Source organism: Mchenga conophoros, linkage group LG11, assembly GCF_057382185.1.
Source record: "Mchenga conophoros isolate Kocher_MC1m ecotype Shallow Benthic linkage group LG11, M_conophoros_male_GT1.1, whole genome shotgun sequence".
Taxonomy (NCBI): domain Eukaryota; kingdom Metazoa; phylum Chordata; class Actinopteri; order Cichliformes; family Cichlidae; genus Mchenga; species Mchenga conophoros.
This window is the reverse complement of record NC_140536.1, coordinates 7,993,736-8,018,474: the sequence shown is the minus strand read 5'-3', so window position 1 is coordinate 8,018,474 and position 24,739 is coordinate 7,993,736. Positions and strand designations below refer to the sequence as shown.

At 42.3% G+C, this 24,739-nt stretch overlaps 1 protein-coding gene across 11 annotated transcripts in view; it reads left to right on the top strand.

Annotated features, from left to right (window-relative positions):
- ubr5 (ubiquitin protein ligase E3 component n-recognin 5) overlaps window positions 1–20,101 on the top strand; it is a 30,549-nt gene extending 10,448 nt beyond the window's left edge. For 3 of the 11 annotated variants that reach the window (XM_085290695.1, XM_085290688.1, XM_085290684.1), the window contains 47 exons: window positions 334–451; window positions 789–973; window positions 1,537–1,646; window positions 2,121–2,233; window positions 2,360–2,506; window positions 2,641–2,752; window positions 2,836–2,990; window positions 3,091–3,288; window positions 3,989–4,199; window positions 4,891–5,017; window positions 5,152–5,303; window positions 5,839–5,934; window positions 6,316–6,439; window positions 6,559–6,656; window positions 7,028–7,185; window positions 7,343–7,434; window positions 7,550–7,696; window positions 7,872–7,990; window positions 8,122–8,248; window positions 8,438–8,567; window positions 8,738–8,898; window positions 9,757–9,996; window positions 10,145–10,268; window positions 10,482–10,593; window positions 10,672–10,803; window positions 11,159–11,191; window positions 11,807–12,064; window positions 12,150–12,418; window positions 12,661–12,872; window positions 12,965–13,210; window positions 14,119–14,192; window positions 14,307–14,479; window positions 14,757–14,906; window positions 15,235–15,452; window positions 15,755–15,875; window positions 16,174–16,546; window positions 16,733–16,820; window positions 16,900–17,044; window positions 17,183–17,313; window positions 17,482–17,542; window positions 17,750–17,931; window positions 18,061–18,145; window positions 18,246–18,401; window positions 18,608–18,721; window positions 18,824–18,968; window positions 19,075–19,160; window positions 19,340–20,101. In XM_085290695.1, the coding sequence (XP_085146821.1) occupies window positions 334–451; window positions 789–973; window positions 1,537–1,646; window positions 2,121–2,233; window positions 2,360–2,506; window positions 2,641–2,752; window positions 2,836–2,990; window positions 3,091–3,288; window positions 3,989–4,199; window positions 4,891–5,017; window positions 5,152–5,303; window positions 5,839–5,934; window positions 6,316–6,439; window positions 6,559–6,656; window positions 7,028–7,185; window positions 7,343–7,434; window positions 7,550–7,696; window positions 7,872–7,990; window positions 8,122–8,248; window positions 8,438–8,567; window positions 8,738–8,898; window positions 9,757–9,996; window positions 10,145–10,268; window positions 10,482–10,593; window positions 10,672–10,803; window positions 11,159–11,191; window positions 11,807–12,064; window positions 12,150–12,418; window positions 12,661–12,872; window positions 12,965–13,210; window positions 14,119–14,192; window positions 14,307–14,479; window positions 14,757–14,906; window positions 15,235–15,452; window positions 15,755–15,875; window positions 16,174–16,546; window positions 16,733–16,820; window positions 16,900–17,044; window positions 17,183–17,313; window positions 17,482–17,542; window positions 17,750–17,931; window positions 18,061–18,145; window positions 18,246–18,401; window positions 18,608–18,721; window positions 18,824–18,968; window positions 19,075–19,160; window positions 19,340–19,552 (7,021 nt within the window). In that variant the 3' untranslated portion in view covers window positions 19,553–20,101. The remainder of the gene's footprint in view (window positions 1–333; window positions 452–788; window positions 974–1,536; window positions 1,647–2,120; window positions 2,234–2,359; window positions 2,507–2,640; window positions 2,753–2,835; window positions 2,991–3,090; window positions 3,289–3,988; window positions 4,200–4,890; window positions 5,018–5,151; window positions 5,304–5,838; window positions 5,935–6,315; window positions 6,440–6,558; window positions 6,657–7,027; window positions 7,186–7,342; window positions 7,435–7,549; window positions 7,697–7,871; window positions 7,991–8,121; window positions 8,249–8,437; window positions 8,568–8,737; window positions 8,899–9,756; window positions 9,997–10,144; window positions 10,269–10,481; window positions 10,594–10,671; window positions 10,804–11,158; window positions 11,192–11,806; window positions 12,065–12,149; window positions 12,419–12,660; window positions 12,873–12,964; window positions 13,211–14,118; window positions 14,193–14,306; window positions 14,480–14,756; window positions 14,907–15,234; window positions 15,453–15,754; window positions 15,876–16,173; window positions 16,547–16,732; window positions 16,821–16,899; window positions 17,045–17,182; window positions 17,314–17,481; window positions 17,543–17,749; window positions 17,932–18,060; window positions 18,146–18,245; window positions 18,402–18,607; window positions 18,722–18,823; window positions 18,969–19,074; window positions 19,161–19,339) is intronic. The other 8 variants (XM_085290685.1, XM_085290687.1, XM_085290691.1 and 5 more) reach the window with 8 other exon arrangements.
- Window positions 20,102–24,739: the final 4,638 nt, after the last annotated feature.

Below are 24,739 nucleotides of genomic sequence, written 5' to 3'. Positions count from 1 at the left end.
GTTCATATAGTTTGATTGAAATGATTTTTTCTATGCTAACCCCCCCACCCCACAAAAAAAGAAAAAGCTAAAGAGATATTTTTAAAATGTCAAAAGATCCTGAAAATTTGTACATCAACTTCAGTAACCTCTGTCTTATGGCAAAACACACAAAGGAGTCACACAGTTCGGTAATCTTTGGTACAATGCAAAGATTACCAAGTGATGTCACAGTCGGCATGAGAGCATTGTATATTGTATCATAGGAAAAGTGTAGATGTCAGTGAAGTGTTTTGCTTTTTGTTTTTATTTGTTTGTTTTTGTTTTAAGTTTACTGCTTCCATCTCTCTGCAGGGGTGTTGTGCCTTTCAGTCAAAGGAAGAAGATGCTTGAAAAGGCCAGAGCCAAGAACAAAAAGCCAAAATCCAGTGCTGGCATCTCCTCAATACCCAACATCACTGTGGGAACACAGGTAGGAAGAAACTTGTTTTTGTTTGTATGTTGTTGGGTTTTTTTGTTTTGTTTTGTTGTTTTTTTTAGCTTTTTTGTTTTGAGGAGATTTTATTTCTTTATTATTATTATTATTATTTTTTTTTTTTTTTGGGGGGGGGAAATGGGGACCCAAGTTCATCCTCAGTTAATTTGCCATCTCAAAGTTTACTCTAGCTTTAGCTCTGGAATTACCTTACCAAATAAGAATATTTAAAAAATGCTAAAATGAGTAACGAAATATACTTGGATAGCTTGTCGAATTAAAGTATGTAATAAACACTAGGCACCGATCAATTCACGAGTTTCTTTTTCCTTAGGTGTGTTTGAGAAACAATCCCCTTTACCATGCCGGTGCAGTGGCCTTTTCTGTCAGTGCTGGAATTCCCAAAGTGGGTGTCCTCTTGGAGTCTGTCTGGAACATGAACGACAGCTGCAGGTTCCAGCTGCGCTCACCAGAGAGCCTGAAGAACATGGAGAAGACCACTAAGACCCAGGAAATCAAGTCAGTTTCATTTTTATTTAGCAGAAAGCTTTTACATGTTTGGATCTGAATAGTGTTTCAGCAGATGGTTTGTTATGTTACGTCGTCGTTGGTAACTGCCTGGAAAAGGACACATACTTAGTTCAGTAAGCCAATGATGGGTCTACCATATGCTAGTTTTGAAAGTTACCAAGCAGGTAGTCGCGGTAGCTGTGCAGTAAGCTCATCATTAGACAATTCTTGGCATCTTTCTAAGCAAAATTTGCTATTAAAATGAAGTCAAATTGGGGGAAAAGGACTTGGTAGGTGATTGGGTGAATTATATCTTATGTACTGTTGCACCTGAAAGTATGTTCTTGGTGCAGCTTTGTTAGTCAGTAGTTTGTCAGGATAGTAATAGACCTGAATTAACTGCCAGCCACAGGTGTGTAGCTTGAAGCCTGGCAAGATGGATTTTACCTTGATCATAAGATTTTCATTCTGTGTCAATAGAAATAAGTGAAATACACATGCCGTTGCAGAGAGTAGTATGCTCAAAAAAACAGCAGGAAAATGAATCCATTTGTCTTGGTCTCCTCTCATAGGACTGAAAGCAAGCCAGAGCTGGTGAAGACTGAAATGGGTCCTCCTCCCTCCCCAGCATCTACTTGCAGTGATACCTCTTCCATTGCTAGCAGTGCCTCTCTGCCCTACAGTATGTAATCTTGTCTCATACCATCTCTCTCTTTAACTATTTGCTGTATCAACAACATCCAAGGCTTGACTTTCCTATCTCCCAGGCACAGAACCAATTTCTTCCTCTCTCTGTGCTCTCATTAGTCCCTTTGACTTTGAAACAGATGGTGCACACGGTTTTATCAGCAACTTTTTTTTTTCCCCCCGCCTGTTTTCCTGTGAAGGAAATGTGGCCAACTCGCACTATATACTGTGGCATATCTGGTTGCCTTCTTACAACTGCTTATCACATGAACCATGTGGCAAACTGTCAGTTTTAATTACTTTTCACAAGTACACACTAAAGCTTCACCTTTTTGTTTGTTTGTTTTTCTTTTCTTTTGTACTGTGCAGGCCTATTTCGAAGTATTTTTCTGAGCTGCTTATAGTACCTTAATGTAAATGATATACAATGATAAAACGACTAAAATTAAATGTGCTGTCCCGCTTGTAGAGCGAAGACGCTCCACACCAGCTCCCAAAGAGGAAGAAAAGGTCAATGAGGAGCAGTGGCCTCTTAGAGAGGTAGTCTTTGTGGAAGATGTTAAAAATGTTCCTGTGGGAAAGGTAAGTGCATCTGAAGCAAATATTTGAATACAGAGAAGGTCAAACTTTGATTATTTTTTTTTTGACTCTTGCTTTTCCTTAACTGCATCTCAGTTTAACAATTTATTACTTTTATTTATGCCGTAGGTGCTTAAAGTCGATGGCGCATATGTTGCTGTCAAGTTTCCTGGGACATCAAGCAGCATGAGCAACCAGAGCACTGCCGCTCCCCCTGATTCAGACCCGTCATCACTGTTGCAGGACTGTAGGCTCCTCAGAATAGATGAGCTACAGGTATTAACTGATTCAACACAGCTTGTTTTCATTCCAGTAAATGAAACTTAATTTCAGTCACTGAGTTATGTATCTGACTGATGATCTACAGATATTTTGGTTCACTGACTTTGTCATCTCCATCTGCTTGACAGGTGGTTAAAACTGGTGGCACTCCAAAAGTTCCAGACTGTTTTCAGCGAACACCTAAAAAGCTCTGTATCCCAGAAAAGGCTGAGATTCTGGCTGTAAATGTTGACTCCAAAGGTGAGTTTTTTCTGAAGGTCAGCCTTCTATAGAGTTCTTTATCTGCAATATCTCCTGACCTTAATCATCTCGTCATCTTCTAGGAGTCCACGCAGTGCTGAAAACTGGTAACTGGGTAAGGTACTGCATCTTTGACCTGGCCACAGGCAAAGCTGAGCAGGAGAATAACTTCCCTACTAGTAACCTGGCCTTCCTCGGGCAGAATGAGCGCAATGTGGCTATCTTTACTGCAGGACAGGTGAGACAGGCTATTGAGGACCAGCATGTTTTCACTACACGTTGTACAAATATTTACCCAATGCTCCACTTTAAATGTTTAATATTTAATTTTTATCAAGGAGTCTCCCATCATCCTCCGAGATGGAAATGGCACAATCTACCCTATGGCCAAAGACTGCATGGGTGGAATTCGAGATCCTGATTGGTTGGACCTCCCACCTATAAACAGCCTGGGAATGGGGGTGCACTCTCTGGCCAATCTCCCTTCAAACTCCACCATTAAAAAGAAAGCTGCTATTATTATTATGGCTATCGAGGTAAACGCAACCTTTATTAATTCATTCATAGAAAACAAAAAAAATTTAAGCTTCAAGCAGCGATGAGATGCCCATCGGACCCTGGCGTACGTCAGAGCATGCTGCGGTCAAGCTTTGCTGAACGTTTCCAATTGTCACTCTGATGTATGTCATTCATTATGTGTGAATGAGAGGAAATTAAATTTTCATGACAAATGGTCGAATCACAGACGCCACCTGCAACCAAAGCTCAAAAGCGCTGCGATTTAATATGGCCCAGTTCTGTAGTTTAGATGGACACAATATAAAGTTGATCTGATAAAATCCCTGTGAGGAGTTTGCATAATTACATCGCCTGGAAATTGCAAAATTGCCATTTTAAACTCAAAATGGTGGACTTCCTGTTGGGGTCCCATTTACTTTTTTTTTTTTTTTTTTTTCTCCATTTTGGCATTTTACACGTGTTTACCAAATTTTGTTTTAAAATACTCCGATTTTCATTTTGTGTGCAAAATGTCAGGAGTTTTTGAGTATGTTAAACCCCTCAAAAAGCCTGAATAAACTTTAGTGCTCGGGTGCTAATAACATTAACATGTACTTGACCAAGTAGAACAAGTCAATGTGATCAGTGTTGCTCTGTGCCCCTGCTCTCCTCCTTTATAGAAGACCAGAATGCTATGTAGATTATAACGAGTACTCACACAAGTTATTTCACTTTCAGAAGCAGACGCTAATGCAGCATGTGCTGCGCTGCGACTATGAGGCGTGTCGGCAGTACCTGGTCAACCTTGAGCAGGCCTTCCTGTTAGATCAGGGCAGCCAAGCCCTCGGAGCACTTTTGGGTCATCGATGTGATGGAAACCGCAACATCCTCCATGCTGCCGTCTCAGTCTGCTTCCCCGTTAGTAACAAGGAGACCAAAGAAGAGGAAGGTAAGCGGGTGTGTGTGGTTGTGGACTGTGTGGACAAAAAAGTCTTTTAGGATCGATCAGATTCTCCCCTGCCAATTTGGAACTGTTAGAAATACAATAGCAAGGTGACTTTTCACTCGAACGCTCACATTAATATCAATAATAGGGACTTGAAGTAGTAAAAATAGAAATGGAGTTGGAAATGCCCGAAAAGTCATGGCAATACTTTACCTCAAAAGAATGAATGGCCACACCTGCCATTTGCAGTGATTTACGCCTTTTATGTTCTTTGGAAGTAGCCTGCAAATGTCCAGAAAGATTCCTCTGCCATCTGCTGTGACCATCTTTCAACCTCAGTTAATGTAGTAGAATGGGAAAAGTGAGGCTGATAGGAAATTAAAAACTTGCCAGATGTAAAGACTTTAACCCCTGTGGTGACTCTTAAAACAATATGTAACATGTAATCCAACATGCAACTGCAGGCAGTTTCCATGCATTAAAAAACACGCTGTACGTTCATGAACGATCCTCAATCATGCAGTTTCTATATACAAATACACAGAGTAAGGAACAGTATTTTTTTAATGAAGCAAGTATTTTAATCCATCAACATATAGATATTATATGTTATATGTATTATATATGTATATGTAAATATATGTATTTCAGCTAATTCCTTTCCACGCTCAGTGACCATGTTATTTCATTTCAGAAGCTGAAAGGTCAGAGAGGAACACATTTGCAGAGCGTCTGTCTGCTGTGGAGGCGATTGCCAATGCCATCTCTGTGGTCTCAAGCAATAGCTCTGGAAATAGGACCGGCTCCTCCAGCAGCAGAGGGTAAATGAGCTCCACAGAATGTATAACAAAAAATGCCCTACAGCAAAGAAATGTTTTGGCTGTCCATTTTGGCAGTACCACCGAAACAGGATCTAAGTTATTGACTCGTTTGTCTTTGGGGGGATTGTCACTAGCCTTCGTCTTAGGGAGATGATGCGGAGGTCTTTAAGAGCAGCAGGTCTTGGTCGACATGAATCTGGCCCGTCATCCAGTGACCATCAGGATCCTGTGTCCCCACCCATTGCTCCACCAAGTTGGGTTCCTGACCCTCCACCCATGGACCCTGGTGAGTGCATCTGAAAAAAATGGTAGAGTTAGATTATTTTTATGTGGTGTTTAAAGTGAACAAAGAAAAATAAATTAAATGCATCTTTATTTCTGACACAACCATTCTCCAGCAACACATCGAATTTGATATTTTTTTTCAATGTAATGTAAAACACACAGTGGTAGCCATTTGTAGAATATTGCAGAAGTTATTTTGCTGTTTAATTTACAGTCATCATTTTTGAGATTTCCAAATAAATAGATTTCTGACTCATTGTGTGGGCGTTTTTTATTATTTTAGCAACTATGGAGTTCTTGATTGTCTTTTCACTTGTACTTGTAGAAATCCACCCAGACCAGTGCAATGTCTTTTTTTTTGTTTTTACCATAGTTGTTAATCAGTGAGGTAGTTTTGCACCACCTTACTGGAAAGTGGAGCCTTAAAATTTAAGTGCCCTCCCTTCCTTTTATAGAATTACAATAACAACCGTCTTTTGATTTTCATAATCCTGATTTTATTAAAAATACAAACTGTGTTTGTTTTTCATGAAAAGATGGAGACATCGACTTCATTTTAGCACCAGCTGTGGGTTCACTCACCACTGCTTCCACTGGTAGCAGCCAGGGACCGAGCACCTCCACAATACCAGGTGCATACCTTCTTTATCACGTGCCGCTTTTCCACTAAAGCAGTTTGGTAAATTTAAAAAGAAAACCTTTTGACACTTGGAAAACCAAGTCTTTGCCGGAAATTCTTGTGTAGCAGTGGAGCCAACACTTTGGTAACTTAGAAACGTAGAAACCTATAACATGCTGTGTCAGGGTGTTTGGAGGAACGGGGATAAAGTCACATTGTGACCGCCTAACAAAAAAGGACGGCACAACAGTAGCATCCGCCTAATTCAAACCAGAAGAACGATTGTATCAATGAGAACTATAAATATAAATAAATCATATAAAAGAATTGCCAGCTCTATGCTTAAATCTTGTAACGCCTACTGACTAACTGTATGTGTTTTCCATATGAGCAGGGCCGTCCACTGAGCCTTCTGTGGTTGAGTCTAAAGACAGGAAGGCCAATGCCCACCTTATCCTTAAGCTGATGTGTGACAGCGTTGTTCTGAGGCCACACTTACGGGAGCTGCTCTCTGCGAAGTAAGAGTCTTTATTACTGCATTAAAATTGACTGAAAATCTGCTTATTTCTCCCCTGCTATCGTTTGCTCAGGTGCTCTCCTGGAAGTGCTCATGCATATTGTTGCCTTTGTTTGACAGGGATGCCCGAGGAATGACCCCGTTCATGCTAGCTGTCAGTGGGAGAGCTTACCCAGCAGCTATCACCGTGCTTGAGGCTGCACAGAAAATGGCCAAGGGTGAGTTAACAAGCTGCCTGAGAACTGGTTCGCTGGAAACCTTTGTGTTAAAGTGTCTAAATTCAAGAACATGTATTGCATTAACATCTTCACACTAATCAAACGGAGCAGGCATGGAGACATTTGCACTAATATTGTGTTACCAACCAGCTGCCATCTCTGAACAGTTTCTGGGAAAGCAGCAGAGTTTTTAGTACATCTGATATCATTGTAAGTGGTTAGGAAATAGCTGGAACATTGGAGGTTATCCATGAGTTATGTGAATCCTGACCTATTTTGGTGCCCTGCTTCCAGCAGCTAACTGAAGTGTTATAAGTGGCATTCCCGTGTTTCCATGGTTTTTTGTTGTTCCCCAAATGTCTTGAACACAGTTGGTGACCTGGGTATCACAGAGAAGGAGGATGCTGATTCGGTGTTCATGGAAATGATTTGCCCCTCGGGTACAAACCCAGATGATTCTCCCCTGTATGTTCTCTGCTGCAACGACACCTGCAGTTTTACATGGACTGGAGCTGAGCACATTAACCAGGTCAGCCTGTGACAATCCCATTACACTAAAATGTACTCGCTAGAAGAAGTGTTGTGTGTCTGGAAAGTAAGCGGTCTACTTTTAGAATGGCCAAACTCTTTTGCGAATATATTTCTATAGATGTTGACATTTTTCATGACACTTGCGTTGTATTTAGGATATCTTTGAGTGTCGAACATGTGGCTTGCTGGAGTCCCTCTGCTGTTGCACTGAATGTGCAAGGGTGTGTCACAAAGGACATGACTGCAAGTAAGTCCTAGTTTTCAGTGTGGGCTTTTTCACTCCTTGCTAATGCTCGTCTCTCTTACCATTGTTACCAGCTCTTGAAACTAAGTCACTAGACTTTGTATATCCTCTTTCCCAGGTTGAAAAGGACTTCACCTACAGCGTACTGTGACTGTTGGGAGAAATGCAAGTGTAAAACGCTCATAGCTGGTCAGAAGGCAGCTCGCCTGGATCTGTTGTACAGGCTACTCACCACCACAAACCTGGTTACAACACCAAACAGCAGGTGAGCCTGTGAACTCTGCCCCAGGCTTTAATTTGTCTGCTTCATATAGAAGTGCTTCTTGTTCTTTATAGTTGGCAAATGAATTTAGAATTTAACTTGCCACTCTGCTAAAGCTCCATTGTGTTACATAAGTGAGCAGAGGTGGTAGGTCTGTCTGACTTGTTTCTATCTGCAGGGGAGAGCATATATTACTGTTCCTGGTGCAGACTGTTGCCAGGCAGAGTGTTGAGCACTGTCAGTACAGACCACCGCGCATCAGAGAAGATAGGAACCGCAAGGCTGCTAATGCAGAAGGTTGGTTCAAGACCTTTGTCTCATTTACCCACCTTTTTAACTTTAGGTCCATGCTAATTAGAGATTTTACAAGAGTTCATTTGAAAGCAGAACACAGATCCTGAGAGAAAGCTGTCGTGTTCTTGTTTCAGACTCTGACATGCCAGACCACGATCTAGAACCTCCCCGCTTTGCTCAGCTGGCTCTGGAGAGAGTCCTGCAGGATTGGAATGCCCTAAAGTCAATGATCATGTTTGGTTCTCAGGAGAATAAAGACCCGTAAGTATCAGAAGCATTGGAGTTTGAGAATGCATTTTTTTTCCTGAACAAGTCTGATCCACTAATTGCACTATTCAGACCCGATTTTAAATGGTGTGTTATAATCCAAATCAAATATTCAATCAACTATAGCTGTGATGTAGTAATTTGTGTAGCTTGTATCTCAATCCTGTATTTCTTGTTTCCCAGACTTAGTGCCAGCAGCAGAATTGCTCACCTCCTACCTGAAGAGCAGGTCTACTTGAATCAGCAGAGTGGCACCATTCGCCTTGACTGTTTTACTCACTGCCTCATTGTCAAGTGTGCTCCTGACATCACTGTAAGTGCAGTTAGTCTTCCGTTTCCAGTGCACACAGTGTAAAATTCACATTCAGTGTAAATAAGTAACCCTGGTAACATATTTTATTGGGATTGGTCACTCTGTAACTTACTGACTTGTATTCATGCACGACAATCCTCATCGGGTGTTTTATCTCCCTGTTGTATTAGTTCATAGATACGTTACTGGGTACTCTGGTAAAGGAGCTGCAGAACAAGTACACACCCGGTCGGAGAGAGGAGGCTATCAACGTCACCAGAAGGTTCTTGCGCTCTGTGGCCCGAGTTTTTGTCATCCTCAGTGTGGAGATGGCGTCATCAAAAAAGAAAAAGTAAGAACACAATTTGCCGAACACTTTTCTTTTTTTTCTTTTTAAAGAATTCTCTTGTCTACATTAATCTGTTTAATTTACAATTCTGCTTTGAATCCATGACCATCAAGCAGCTGTTACCAGCATTTATACCTGTACGGTTTGATTTTGCAGGTAGCAGCACTTTGGGTTACGCTTTAGGGTTTCAGAAGGGTTTTCTGTCGTGGATTTAACATTGAAGTAATCTACTGTAAAAAGCCGGGGATGAAGTTGCATTTAAAAGTCCCTGCTTTCTTTTATGACAGTTTTAGTGTCATCATTGACCTAGTGGTCAAGAACTGGATAATCGACTTTAAGGTTTTTGAGAACAGCTCAGTTTTAGACTAATGTGAATGTCTGTGTTAAATTTATGTAGAGCCACCAATGGCCTATACAAGTAGCCAGTGATATTGCCAGCATTTATAGTTGTGCCAATTGCTCTGCATTGTCATGGCCAACACATCTCTTGTAAGTGGACTTTCTCCCTTTGAGATGATTCATTCTCTTCCATTTCCAGTCCAACGGTACCAAACACGCCAATCACAGATGTTGCGGGCTGCGTCGATGCAACATCTAGTTACATTTCTAGAGAGGTGCACATCAGGTTTCAGCACAAATTATGGTGTAGGGTTTCTAAATGGTTTCCACGTGAGACTTAACTACAGCAAAGACTTAACACAGAAGCATAAATCCCACTTAAGGTTATACCAGAACAAATGAAAAGAACGGCCCAAGGCTAAAGCTTGTTTATAATTTGCTGACATACTTGATACCAGTTAGACAAGATTTTCTTATGTAATACAACCATTTCTCAATTCTTCTCCATTTTTCCTCATACAGCAATTTCATCCCTCAGCCCATTGGGAAATGTCGGCGTGTTTTCCAGGCTCTGCTGCCCTATGCTGTGGAGGAGCTGTGTAATGTAGCAGAGTCACTAATTGTCCCAGTGCGAATGGGTATTGCAAGACCGACCGCTCCTTTCACTTTGGCCAGCACCAGCATTGATGCTGTTCAGGGCAGCGAGGAGCTTTTCTCTGTTGAACCGCTGCCACCACGACCCTCACCTGACCAGTCCAGCAGGTTATTGGTTTTCTTGACTTTGTCTCATTGCAAGTGGAGTGATAAAGTAGTTTGTAAAATGTACTTAAATTATGGATAATTAGAATCCACTCTCCTTTTTTTTTTCCTTATTTATTTCATTTAATGAGCTTGTGTTTAACATTTCCAGCTCCAGCCAGACAGCTGCCTCTTATATCATCAGGAACCCTCAGCCCCGGCGCAGCAGCCAGTCTCAGCCTGTCAGAGGAAGAGATGAGGAGCAGGATGACATTGTATCAGCAGATGTGGAAGAGGTGGGGAGCCTCATTATTAAATCATTAGAGCCATAATGAATTCTGGATGTGCATGTGTGCACTGCATGTTGGTTACTGTTTCTGAGGCTAAAGCCCACAAGCTTACTCTATTCATATTTGTATTTTTTTTTCTGTCCTCCTGTTACTGTAGAATTTCAGGTATGTCTTGCCACAAAGTTTTTTTTATTTGACAATCTGTTGTGTGTCTAACAGGTTGAAGTTGTAGAGGGTGTAGCTGGGGAGGAAGACCATCACGACGACCAGGAAGAGCAGGGAGAGGAAAATGCTGAAGCAGAAGGCCAGCACGATGAGCACGATGAGGATGGTAAGATATAGTTGGAGTTGTTCATCTTTATGAATCAAAGTCAGATGAGTTTAGGATGGGGTCATGTCTGTTTTCTAGGAAGTGACATGGAGTTGGACCTGTTGGCAGCAGCTGAAACGGAGAGCGACAGCGAAAGCAACCACAGCAATCAGGACAACGCCAGCGGTCGCAGGAGCGTTGTTACAGCAGCTACTGCTGGTTCTGAAGCAGGTTAGTCAACTGCTTTTATGTAAACCATCACCTTTTACCTAATACCTTAATTGCGTTAAAAAAAACCCCCTGAAAATCTCAATGTTTTATGACCCCCGCCCTTTTTTCTTTCTTTCTTTTTTTTTTTTTTTAAACTGTCACTCCCTTTGACTGAAATCGTAACCATTTTTGTGTTGAATCGGTCTAATTTGGTCTAATCGCTTGCAAAAATAAATTTTGTTTGTAAATCAGTCAGAGTCACAATGCTCGACAGTCAGCGTTGTGGATTGTGGGGATTTTATATTTGGAGAGATAATGATACAGCAGAGAAGGAAAAGTGGTCCCTGGCTGAATACCAAATGTATTTCATTTGCAGGCAGTAGGGTGTCCTTGGCATTTCCTATTTTTGGTATGAGCTCCTCTTTACTTTAATGCATATACAGATATCAGGGCAAGAGTGAATTTGCAAAGTGCATACACAGTTTCCTGCTGAGAGTTCCTTCAGTCCGTCCCCTTCTCACATTTCTCTGTTGTTGTCTGCCGTTTTTAACTAATGCCTCATCACAAGTGTAGCTTTGTTGGTCTTTTATCCAAATAACACACTAATCAACTTGTAGCTTTTCCAAGTGGTGTGGGTTTTTTCCTGCTTGGTCATCTAAAGAGTGTATTTGCTACTAACGATGATGTTAAACTTTCTTGTAGATTATTCTGTCAAGTTAGAGATTGATGTTCTTTCTCTTTGAATAGTTTTTTTTTTTTTTTTTTACTTGAAAATATTTAGAAAATGAAACCATGTATGATTTAGCACAAGCTGAACACCAGAGTGTCCAGTTTTGTTCTCACTCGGTGTTTCAGTGTGTCCAGTTTCGTATTGGTGGTGTTTTGCCTTGTAGTGGTGTGATTCACTAACCCGCACTCCTGCTTGGATAAGTCTGATGTGAAAGCGAAAGACTGGTAGGTCAAATTGAATACGAGAACATTAAACTGGTCTTCTTTATTTTTTTTCTTCATCCCTACTTTAAAGGTGCCAGCAGTGTCCCTGCCTTCTTTTCAGAGGATGACTCTCAGTCCAATGACTCCAGTGACTCAGACAGCAGCAGCAGCCAAAGTGACGATGTTGACCAGGAGACGTTTCTGCTGGATGAGCCTCTGGAAAGGACAACTAATGCGTCACATGCTAACAGTGCAGCTCAGGCTCCTCGCTCCATGCAGTGGGCTGTGAGAAACACTCCCAGCCAAAGGGCACCGGGAAGCGCTCCCTCCAGCACCTCAACACCAGCCGGTCAGCAAATGTCCACCTGCTTCTGCAGTTTTAATTTAAAATTTAAACTGTCTCAGAACTAACATTTCCCCTCCCCCCTCCACAGCAAGCTCCACGGGCCTGATATATATTGACCCCACTAACCTGCGGCGCTCAAGTGCAATCAGCTCTAGTGCCGCTGCAGCGGCGGCAGCTTTGGAGGCCAGCAACTCCAGCAGCTACCTGACGTCTGCCAGCAGTCTCGCCCGCGCCTACAGCATTGTCATCAGGCAGATCTCAGACCTCATGAGTCTGATTCCCAAATATAACCATCTTGTCTACTCCCAGTATCCTGCTGCTGTCAAGCTCACCTACCAGGATGCTGTCAACCTGCAGGTATAATGGCTTGGAGTCTTTTAAGATCTGCATTATGTGTTTTCAGCAGAAGGAGTTCATGTTGATTAGTCTCCACTATTAACAGTGCAATGCTAAGAGCAATAGTTTACATAACGCATAACTATAGAATATTCAACCCTACCACAAATACTATTTAGTGCTTTTTAAAAGGAATGCAAAACAAAATTTGGAATCAAGCTGATTATGTGAGCAAAGAGTGAAATGTTTGTTGTGTGAACCAGAACTATGTAGAAGAAAAGTTAATTCCCACCTGGAACTGGATGGTGTCCATCATGGATTCCACTGAGGCTCAGCTGCGATACGGCTCAGCCCTGTCATCTGCTGGAGATCCCGGTCACCCCAGTCACCCGCTCCATGCCTCCCAGCACTCAGCTCGTAGGGAGCGCATGACTGCTCGAGAGGAGGCCAGCCTCCGCACTCTGGAAGGACGCAGGTAAGCTTTTTCACTTAATGTGGTCAATGAATTAATTGAACTCTTACTCTTACATGATGCAAACAAATGATTGCTTCCCACACTTAATTTAGTATTTGTTTTAGGAGGGCAGCCACACTGCTAACGGCTCGTCAAGGAATGATGTCTGCACGTGGTGACTTCCTGAACTACGCCCTGTCACTGATGCGCTCCCACAATGATGAGCACTCTGATGTGCTTCCGGTGCTGGACGTGTGCTCGCTGAAGCATGTGGCTTACGTTTTCCAGGCTCTCATCTACTGGATTAAAGCCATGAATCAGCAGACCACCCTGGACACGCCACAGATGGATAGAAAGAGGTAAATGATGAAAAATAGTAGAAAATGCCAATTCAGGATTTACACAGAGGCTGCATACTTTGTTTATTAAATCATAAGACAGTAAATGTTTTAATATTTAATTAAACAGTTCACAGGATCCACACTAAAAGAGACTAGCTTCAGTGTGACTTTCAGTAACTTGTAGCAAAATCAGCTGAAATAAACCTAAGTGATGCTAATTAGCTAGGTTATGGACACAGCATGTGCTGCACTGACCACTAGGTAGAGCGAAGGACACAAATTTTGTGTTGCACTGGCTGCTCCGCTCTGCTTATACGCAATTTTTTTTGCAGCCACTCTACGTGTATTAGATGCACCTGCTCCCTGTCATTTAAAAACATGCACGTCTCTGACATCCCCTCTGAGAGTTTGTGTTGTATAATGTTAAAATGTTTAATTAAAAAAAATGTATTGCACATTCATAAAGAAAGCTTTTAATTATCCCGATTAGTGAAGATTGTGTTGTTTCCACAACATTGCGTTTCTCCTGAGGTCCACAGAACCGTTGAATGGCTTAAGGGCTCTGGAGGTCCCTGTATATGCATGTAAGCTTGTGTCAAAAAGTTCACCGAACTTGGACACGCATGGAATGTTTTCGCTCATCGTTTGGTTGAACTTAGTGCAGCTGTAGGCTTTGTTTCTACTGGTCGCACGATTGCTCAGCGCAGCAAGAAACCATTGCACGCAAGCAATAGAAATCAAAGTTTTTTAGAGCACAGCGCATGCGTGCCACATCCTATGTGAAAGCTTATCTAAATAAACTGCTGTTAGGAGCAAAAAATACAGTTCATTCAAACAACAGGGGGGTAATTACATTTGTTTTATGGGCCTTCAGAATAAATGTGAGTCTTAACACGATGTTTATCCTCCGTAACTTTCACTTGTAGGAATCGAGAGATTTTGGAGCTTGGGTTGGACAATGAAGATTCTGAGCATGAGAATGATGAGGACACCAATCAGAGTAAGGCAAAAAAATAAAACGACTAAATGACAACTAAACTATAGTCAGTCCATAATAAATATCAAAGAACTACATAGTTGTTTTAAGATCTGCTGTGTTTCTTTTTCACTTCAGGTTCAACACTGCAGGACAAGGATGAGGACCCAGTTCCAGCTGAGACGGGTCAGAACCACCCCTTCTTCCGTCGCTCTGACTCGATGACTTTCCTGGGGTGCATCCCACCAAATCCCTTCGATGTTCCTCTGGCTGAGGCCATCCCTCTGGCAGACCAGCCCCACCTCCTGCAGGTTAGATTTGCTGCTGATGTTCAACCTCCTTACGTGTCATACTAAGTATTTTTTATGAGTCATCTCAGCTTTGTGGCATTGCATTTTTATTCATCTTGTTTTCTGTGCGAACTCCTTCAAGTATCACTACATGCCAGAGATATTTGGCAGCAAAGAAAATCACAGCACTATTTAGAGAATGTAAAACACTTGAACTGTTACATTTAGCTGTCTTTACATTATAGAATGGCAAGTCAGCCTTTGTGATTTTAAATACATTTTGCTTCTTCTTCAACAGCCCAATGCCAGAAAGGAAGATCTGTTTGGTCGTCCCTCTCAGGGCCTGTACTCTTCCTCTTACATGGCAACCAAAGGCCTGGCTGAGGCAACCATGGACAGGAACTGCCTGGAGGTAAACATGGGCTCCTCTCTACCCTCCCCCTCTCAGGTATACCACTCCTCTACACCGTGCTATCACGCTGGTAGTTGTGTTCTAATATCCATGCATAACAAATCTCCCTGAAATAATAAAGTACTGCAGCATTTTCCCAGTTAAAATAACTTGACTATTAAGGATTCATTATCTCTTCGTGCTATTTGATTTATGAAAGGACAGGTAGGTTGGGTCGTGTTCTTGTGTTCACACGAGTGTGGATATTGGAGCACAGTTTGTATTCGGTGTCCCATTTCCATTCTGTTGTGGCCACACTGCTATCATCTTTAGAAGTTCACTTGTTCACATTACTAAACGACACTTCTGACTCCTGCTCAAACAGATCCTGCCCACTAAGATGTCTTACTCAGCTAACCTGAAGAATGTGATGAGCATGGAGACAGGCCAGCGGAGCACCGAGAACCAGTCGCTGGCAGAGCAGGAGCTGGAGGCTTCCAAACCTGGCCCATCACCCCACGACCTTGCTGCCCAGCTAAAGAGCAGCCTGCTTGCTGAGATTGGCCTCACTGAGAGTGATGGCCCTCCTCTCCCATCGTTCAGGTAACCAGTCATTGCATTTAGTGGGGCTGATTTTTTTTGCAGAGAGGACTGACCTTGATCTCAGCAGCTTGATATGAAATGGTATCACCTATAGATGTTTGTCATCCCATTAATTAAGCCTCTGTACTCGCATTAATTAGAACCTTCATTATTAGCACATGTAACCTCTTCCTGTTTCCCAGTCAGAATGGTTGCTGTGAAAACTGTCTGTTGCTCTCAAACACAGAAAATGTAATTATAGATAAAGAGTTTATGAAGATGAGGAAAAGTTTAAAATAGTGTTTATTGTGTCCTCTGTCCAGACCTCACTGCAGTTTTATGGGGATGATGATCTCACACGACATGCTGCTGGGCCGCTGGCGCCTCTCACTGGAGCTTTTTGGTCGTGTCTTCATGGAGGATGTTGGAGCTGAGCCTGGATCGGTAAAAAATATTTTATTTTTTTTTAACATGCCTTCAACATATACTTCAATACTTAAATGGAGTTCGTCCCTGTACGTTTTTGTACTTGATGGCTTCTTAAATGAAATGCTGCTTAGAGTAAAATCAGCTTGTGTGAGGCGATGAGCCATGAGTAGCCAGAATGAATCATACAGACTTTGAAATTAAAACACTCCTCTGCTGCTATGGTAAATGGTAAATGGCCTGTATTTATATAGCATATGAAACTTAATGTAGCTTTAACTGACCGTGTTGTTGTTCCCTCATTGTTTTGAACCAGATCCTCACAGAGCTTGGCGGCTTTGAGGTGAAGGAATCCAAGTTCCGTCGAGAGATGGAGAAGTTGAGGAACCTGCAGTCCCGTGACCTGGCGCTGGAAGTGGACCGTGATCGAGACCAGCTAATACAACAGACTATGCGTCAGCTAAACACACACTTTGGCAGGCGTTGTACAACCACACCCATGGCGGTACACCGGGTGAAAGTGACTTTCAAAGATGAGCCTGGAGAGGGCAGTGGCGTGGCCCGCAGCTTCTACACGGCCATCGCTCTGGCCCTCCTTTCCAATGAAAAGCTGCCCAACCTGGACTGTGTTCAGAGCGTCAGCAAGGGCATGCAGGCCAGCAGTACGTGTCATCACGATTACAATTCAAGTATGACAATACATAGAAACTACTGCATACTGCATATTATGACATTTGTGTTCATTATTACAATAAATGTTTGCTTTTTGTTTTTGTGATGATGGAAGAAATCATTAAAGTAGCAACAATATAAGATACTTGACAAAAAATATTTTCAACACAAATGAACTTGCCCTGGTCGATTTGTTTGTGCAGATCTAATGCAGCGTCTCAGGAACAGAGACCGGGAGAGGGAGAGGAGAAGTGGTGGGCTTCGAGCAGGATCTCGGAGAGACCGAGACAGGTAAACTCTATTTGGTAGCCTATATGACCTTTCTTTATATTTAGAGAAAATGTCTGCTAACCTGTTTGTATGTTAACAGAGACTCTAGGAGGCAGCTGTCCATAGACACCAGGCCTTTCAGGCCGTCATCAGAGGGAAACCCCAGTGATGAGCCTGACCCTCTGCCTGCACACAGACAAGCCCTGGGTGAAAGGCTCTATCCACGAGTCCATGCAATGCAGCCGGTAATAAACCATCAGCATATCTGTTTGTTTTCTTTCATTAAGACAGGGAACTTGAGTGATCCATAATGTTTTGCTTCCTTGTCTGCATTTATAATTTTTCCTTGATCATACTGAGGGGAGTTGTGTTTGTGTCTTTAGGCTTTCGCCAGTAAAATCACCGGCATGTTGCTGGAGCTGTCTCCTGCCCAGCTGTTGCTGCTGCTAGCTAGTGAGGATTCTTTGAGAGCCAGAGTAGAAGAGGCCATGGAGCTACTTATTGCACATGGAAGGTAAGACAAATCACCAACACCACGGGTGCCTCTGACAATAAAGTGCTCATTTAGCTGGCAAAAAAAGTACCTGTTAATGAATATACATCCATTAAGAACAGTATTTTTTTTCATATTCATACTCGGTGCCATTTAGCAAACTAACTATATTCTGTTTATCTTTCCCAGGGAAAATGGAGCTGACAGTATTCTGGACCTCGGTCTCCCAGAGGCTCCAGAGAAATCACAAGTGAACAAAATATATAACCTGTTTCCATTATTTGTTAACTAGTTTCTTGTTTTCTAAAAATGTTTTAGCCATATTTTAGCAAAGTGTGCTAAACCACGACACACTAAAATGACTTTGACACTTAACAGAAACACTTGCACAACACAGATCATCCTAATACGAAGTTGTTATAAACACTGCCCCCCTCCTCCGTTCAATCATTTTTAGCAGCAGGAGAACCGCAAACGTCACGGTTCAACACGCAGTGTGGTTGACATGGAGCTGGACGACCCAGATGACGGTGACGACAACGCTCCTCTCTTCTACCAGCCTGGCAAACGAGGCTTCTACTCCCCTAGACCCGGCAAAAATACAGAGGCCAGACTCAACTGCTTCCGTAATATTGGAAGGTAATAATAAAAAAAATCAAAGATTTACATGATGTTCGGTTGGATAAAAATGAAATTCAAGAAGGAAAATGTTTTGTGAAATCAGCTGTGTCCTTAGCAGAGTATGAAACAATGTATTTCTCTGTGCAGAATACTGGGCTTATGTCTGCTGCAGAATGAACTCTGTCCAATCACACTGAACAGACATGTCATCAAGGTGCTGCTGGGTAGGAAGGTAAGTAGAAAATATGCCTTTTAAAAAAAAAAAAAAATGCACCTGCTGCATAATGCTTGGTTCTTAAATAATTCAATTGCTAACTATTCTTTTACTGCAGGTGAACTGGCACGACTTTGCGTTCTTTGACCCGGTTATGTATGAGAGCCTGCGGCAGCTAATCCGCCATTCACAGGCTGGTGAAGCCGAAGCAGTGTTTGCTGCCATGGATTTGGCTTTCGCCATTGATCTCTGCAAAGAGGAAGGAGCTGGACAGGTAATGGACTTGGTTGTCTAAGTGTCAAACTTGAGCAGTATCAGATGTCACTTGTCCTGTTAAGATGGAAAAACAGCGCTGGCAAATGTGTATGTGATGCAAGGTGAAAAACGCGGCAGCACATCTCAAAATTCTCTTCAAGTTAAATTAACTAATGTGCAGGTGGTGACTTAAGTGAAGCTTATATCTCATTCTGCCTTGTTCAGGTTGAGCTCCTGTCTGGAGGGGTCAACATGCCAGTAACTCCCCTCAATGTTTACGAATATGTGAGGAGGTACGCAGAGCACAGAATGCTGGTGGTTGCTGAGCAGCCGCTTCATGTAAGTATAAACGGCAATTTTACCGAACCTTAAATTGTGTGAATGCAGATCAATGCTTTGTCATTTATCAAAATGTGTATTCACACCGGCTGTCTTTCATAGGCAATGAGGAAGGGCTTGCTCGATGTACTGCCCAAGAACGCCTTAGAGGACTTGACAGCTGAAGACTTCAGGCTGCTGGTCAACGGCTGTGGAGAAGTCAATGTCCAGATGCTTATTAGCTTCACCTCCTTCAACGATGAGTCTGGTATGTTGATCTGTCTACATCGCTTTATGTCCATCTTAATCAGTAAAGGATTTACTATTGTACATTTGACTGTCATATACTGACTCAAGACTTCTTCATTCAACAGGGGAAAATGCAGACAAACTTCTCCAGTTTAAACGCTGGTTTTGGTCCATAGTGGAGAAGATGAGCATGACTGAGAGACAAGATCTGGTAAGTCTGCTCCCATCATAATTAGGAATTCTTTCTTTTTCCATACCTTGGCTGTGGGTATCTGCTGATACAGGGTACTGATCAGACACCAGTCTTAAATTAAAAAGCCTCGGTGTACAAGTACTTGGTTTCCTGTGTATCAGACACGGGATTAAAAAAGTCGTTTGTGTACTCCTCAGGTGTACTTCTGGACCTCCAGCCCATCTTTGCCAGCCAGCGAGGAGGGCTTCCAGCCGATGCCTTCCATCACGATCCGGCCTCCAGACGACCAGCACCTCCCCACAGCCAACACCTGCATCTCCCGTCTCTACGTGCCACTCTACTCTTCAAAACAGATACTCAAACAGAAACTCCTGCTAGCCATTAAGACCAAGAATTTTGGTTTTGTGTAGAAGTTCAACAAAGAAGAGTTTAAAAAAGGAAAAGAAGAAAAACATGTTTACTGTTGTGTAATATTTACCTAGCTCCATTTTTGTAGATTTATTTTTTGTCTAAACGATTTTATGAAATTCGACATACTGTCGCCATCTCCCCGGGCGGTAATATGTTTGTGTTGTGAACACAAACAGCTTGTTATTTTTATTTCAGTTTTAATTGTTTATTTTTCTTTTGTGTTAATGAAGAAGAGGTATACGGTCCAGAACATTCCTGCATTGGCACTGTAAAATGTAAAGCCCACAGCTCTGCTCTATTGGCTTAAACCTTTGCTTCCCAGGAATTTGGCTTGACAGAAAAGCTGTCTGCCGAAAACCCAGCCAAAGATGACAGCAGTAGAAATATTTAAGACACACTGTGACTATAAGTTTTTTTTGTTTTGTTTTGTTCTTTTCCTTCCCTAGAAACGTACTATCACTGACAGTTCACTGCTGCCTTTGTGGAAAGTCATTTTTTCTTGTACAGGGGGAGTAGGGAATTTCAAAATAAACTTGGATGCAAATACATTGTCATTGTTTGTGTGTGGTCTCTAGTTATGTTACTACTTATTTCAATAGACTACCAGGTAATACATTTTATTAGTAGTAGTTAATAGATTGATGAGCTTACAAACCAAGGGGTGTACACAATAAGTATAGGAATATAAAGAGTAAATAACACCAGCAAAAAATTTAATGTTCCAGTAATGATACTTCCATACTAATCCACATGCCAGAAAACTTCTCCCAAAAAAGAATGTATAATGCAGTGTTGTAAAAACACAAAATTTATCGCATGCGTTATAATGTTGAATTATTAAACTTAGCATGCTCTTCTCAGGGCTTTGACCTGAGAAGAGCAAACACAAAGTGTCAAAGTTGTATATTCCACAAGTGTCCAACTGCAGGCCTCAAGGGCCTGTGTCCTGTAGGTTTTAGACGTGTCCTGGATCCAACACAGCTGAATTACTGGCTAATTTCCTTCGGGATTAATAAAGTATTCTGATTCTGAAATTACCTCCTCAACATGTCTCGAAGTTCTCCAGAGGCCTGGTAATGAACTAATCATTTGATTCGGGTGTGTTGACCCAGGGTGAGATCTAAAACCTACAGGACACCTGCCCTAGAGGCCTGGAATTCCCCACCCATGGATTCAAAAATATATACAGAAAAATCGTACAAAATCCTTGTAGTGTTCTTCCTTTCTTTTTGTGACAAGGTATGAATAGAATAGAATTGAACTTTATTTTCATTGCACATGTCACAAGTTCAAAGCAAAGAAATGCAGTTTGCATCCATCCAGAAACTGCTTGGAAGACAAGCTTGTAAGACAACAGGAGGGATAACGGATATATTCACTTGCAAAAATGTCATTAAAAAGGAATGTGCAGTTATCTACAACACAATAACATACGCCAGTTCAACCAGGCAGTAAGTGTGAATGTGAGCGACTTCAGGTTCAGGTGCAGCTAATCCAACTACTTACCCTCCAGTCAGCTCCTGTGGGACAAAAACCAAAAAACCTTCCTCAGTCACTGGTTTTACTTGGCCTCTTTACCATCAGGTGGATGAATCTGCTCTTGGCCTCTGTGAACTCATTTGTTGGAGCCAGCAGTGGAGCTCTCAATCTCATCCACTATGTATTTGTCCAGCTGCACAGAGCTGCAGAATGGTGTGTTAATACCTGTAATACATACCAGTTTATATATATTATAGCTATATATTAGGGGTGCAACGATACACAAAATTCACGGTTCGGTTCGGTTCGATACTTTGGTGTCACGGTTCGATATTTTTTCGATACAAAAAAAATGTTCATGCCTTTTTAATTTGTCATTTATTAAAATTATAAATATATATTTTAACTCAAAAGTACAGTTTTTAAATTTAATGTTGCTGAAACAAAAGTAATTTAAAAAATAAATATATCTCAGGGCTCTCAAAATTTCAAAATCCCTGGTAGCCCTTCGGGCAGGGACTCTTCAGTTTTTGGTAGCCCAAAATAAATGTAAGTAGCCCAAATAAAAAAAGAGAGCAATTTTTTGATTGATGTTTTGTTTCCTGTTTTGTTTCCTTTACAATATTATACATTAAAGTATAATATTGTAAAGGAAACAAAACATTAATCAAAAAAATGTTGAAAAACAAATTACAACATTGTATAAAAATTACAATCATCAACTCAAATACTTGGTTCTAATTGAACAGAAATTTCTATGAACTTGTAAGAACTGTAGGACATGAATCAGTCTGTGTCAGATCCTGACTTTGAAATTTCCGCTGAAGTCACGGGTAAGAGACAAGTGGAACCAAGATCGAGGCCATTTGCTTTTTGAAGTTTGCAAAGACTGCTAAATTTTGCCAGTGGTAGTTCACTCTTTGCAACATAGTACGCTGTTCTAAACAGATTTTTCAGGTTTATTTTTAGTATGTTATTTGCAATTGGTGTTTGTTCTGGGAAAGATATTGCAGACTGAGCAATAATGCATTTCTTGCATTTCTCATGGGTTCTAATGGGGGCCTTTCTTAAAATGACTGGTCCCAGTAACAAAGGCGCTTGTCGACTCAGAAATCGAGAGAAAACCAACAACACACCCGGCAGAACATTATGTTATTTACACGGGTGCACATAAGTGGTCCGCATGTGCGCATTCCCTGTCAAAATAAAAGACGCGCACCAGATAAGAAGTTGCAACGCGCGTTTGCGTCCATATAAAAAGCACTGTTTTTGTCCGCTAGAGTGGGATTTTCACGGCACATTCCGCACCACATCTCTGTGCGTTCATCATTTGTTTGAAGCCAGCTCACCTCCTGCAACCACTTTTCTGAGAATACGCGCTTCTTTTGTGGTTCGGACTCCTTCTGACATTTCTTTGGAGGTGGAGGAACACCAAAGTAAATGCTTAAAGGAGCTTCTTCGACATCTTTAAGAGTTCTAAACAAATGTCTGTCCTCCTCCAGAAAATCTTATGTATGCAAACACGCGTTGCAACTTCATATCTTGTGCGCGTTTTTTATTTTGACAGCGAATGCGCACCTGCGGACCACTTATGTGCAGCCCTGGTTATTTAGCTCGTCATATTGCAGCCACAGAAATTCTTTTGTCCATGAAACCATAAAGCTGCACTTTCTTTTTGCCTTATAGTCTGATTTGTCATAACTTTTCCGTTTTGTGGTAAGCTTTTCTTTGGCTGTCACTTCTTCACCCTGACCTCTCTTATTTGGCTCAGCAGAACTAAAATATATATCCTGCTGCTTTTACATACACACACATAACGGTCAGCGATTCTCTGCTCAATCAACCTCTCATATGTTTAAGCTTGCTGCGGGAGATTTCACTTGTCATGTTTGCATAGTAAGCTAACGATTGATAAGACGATGTCAGAGGAATTGGTGCGCAAATTATCATCACTCACCAATCAGTACTGTTGCTCTCTATACACAGTTCGCGCGATTGCAAAGTGAAAGCAAAAAACAAGCGCAAATTCAAACGCGATTTCAATATGTCACATATTGACAGTGGCTCACCGATGCCAATGACATAATTACCCAGCTACATTTCTGAAAGAATGCAAAAGCATTGGCATATATTTTTCCTTCCTACAATAGCCCGACGGGCAGGGCAGAGATAGATTTTGGCAGTCCGACTGGAAAAATCGCTAGCCCCGGGACGTGGGGCTAGCGATTTTGCGAGCCCTGTATCTGATTGAATCACTCACCTTTGGAAAAGAGAGTTTATTACAGAGAAATGGCTCTTTCCAAAATAAAAGCTATACTATCCGCTTCTTCTGGGCTATATTCCCAGCAGCATATTGTAGCGGGTCAGGGCTGTTTGGGGTTCTGTTTGTACAGTTATGTTTTGTTTATGTTGCCATAGTGACGGGTGACGCCCTCTCGCTGCGACGGTGTGTCCTTCGGGGTCAGAGGGCGCCCTGTGTGTTGTTGTTGTTGTTGTTGTTGTTGCTGTGCGGTTGCTGCGCTGAGCAGTTAGCTAGCGGCAGTGTTCTTCTGCAGATGTCAATAAACGGCTGTGCTCCCTGGCTAGCTCACGGGAAGCAAGACCAAACGACACCTCTGTCTCCTCCTTGTCTGAGCTCGCCACATTGGTGTCAGAAGTGGGATGATGGTGGCACCCCATGTTCTGACCCGAGTGACTTTTCCCCCGCCGGTCGTGACCAGCCGGTGCGCCAAAAGAAGGCACCTGGACATTTGCAGGACTTTGTGTGGGGTAATGGGGTCGTCGGGGATGACTGACCCCTTAGGTGGGGGCTATGTAGCGGGTCAGGGCTGTTCGGGGTTCTGTTTGTACAGTTATGTTTTGTTTATGTTGCCATAGTGACGGGTGACGCCTTCTCGCTGCAACGGTGTGTCCTTCCGGAGTCAGAGGGCGCTCTGTGTGTTGTTGTTGTTGCTGTGCGGTTGCCGCGCTGAGCAGTTAGCTAGCGGCAGTGTTCTTCTGCAGATGTCAATAAACGGCTGTGCTCCCTGGCTAGCTCACGGGAAGCAAGACAAACGATACCTCCGTCTCCTCCTTGTCTGAGCTCGCCACAATATTAAACATATCAGATCCCCATAAGGAGAATCATGTGCTAACGGCTGTCTAAATGACTCGGGTAAAGTTTGTAGCATGCATGCTTGTTGTTTTTGTCTGCTTCCACTTGTCTTTGCACTAGGATGATGTCGGTGTAAATGTGCAGTCATATTCGTTGTGTTCCCACTAGTGCTGTCAGCGTTAATCTCGTTGAAATGACGTTAACGCCACAACACGGCGGCCAACACCTTAACGAGCTAACTGCGCTAACACACTAGCTCCCACCCATGTAATTGAGCATTGCGTGGCACATCCAACATACTGTTTTACTTTAGTCCATGACGCGCTTACCTTCAGGGTCATATGTCACATGAAAACCAAAATAATTCCAAACGCCAGATCTGAATGAGGGTGGGGGAGGTTCAATTTGCCATGTTGCAAGGAGAGCTTAACTTCTGTCTCGCTAGTTTGCCCTGCGCTCTTCCTTCTGACGATGCTGTCTGTCTGTGTTGAACGCTCAGTGGATCTGCGCTCGACAGTGCAGCCTAGGCGGAGTAGTCGAACGCAGATTCACTGAGCGCTCAACACAGACAGCATCGTCAGAAGGAAAGTTGATAAAATAAATTACAAATTTT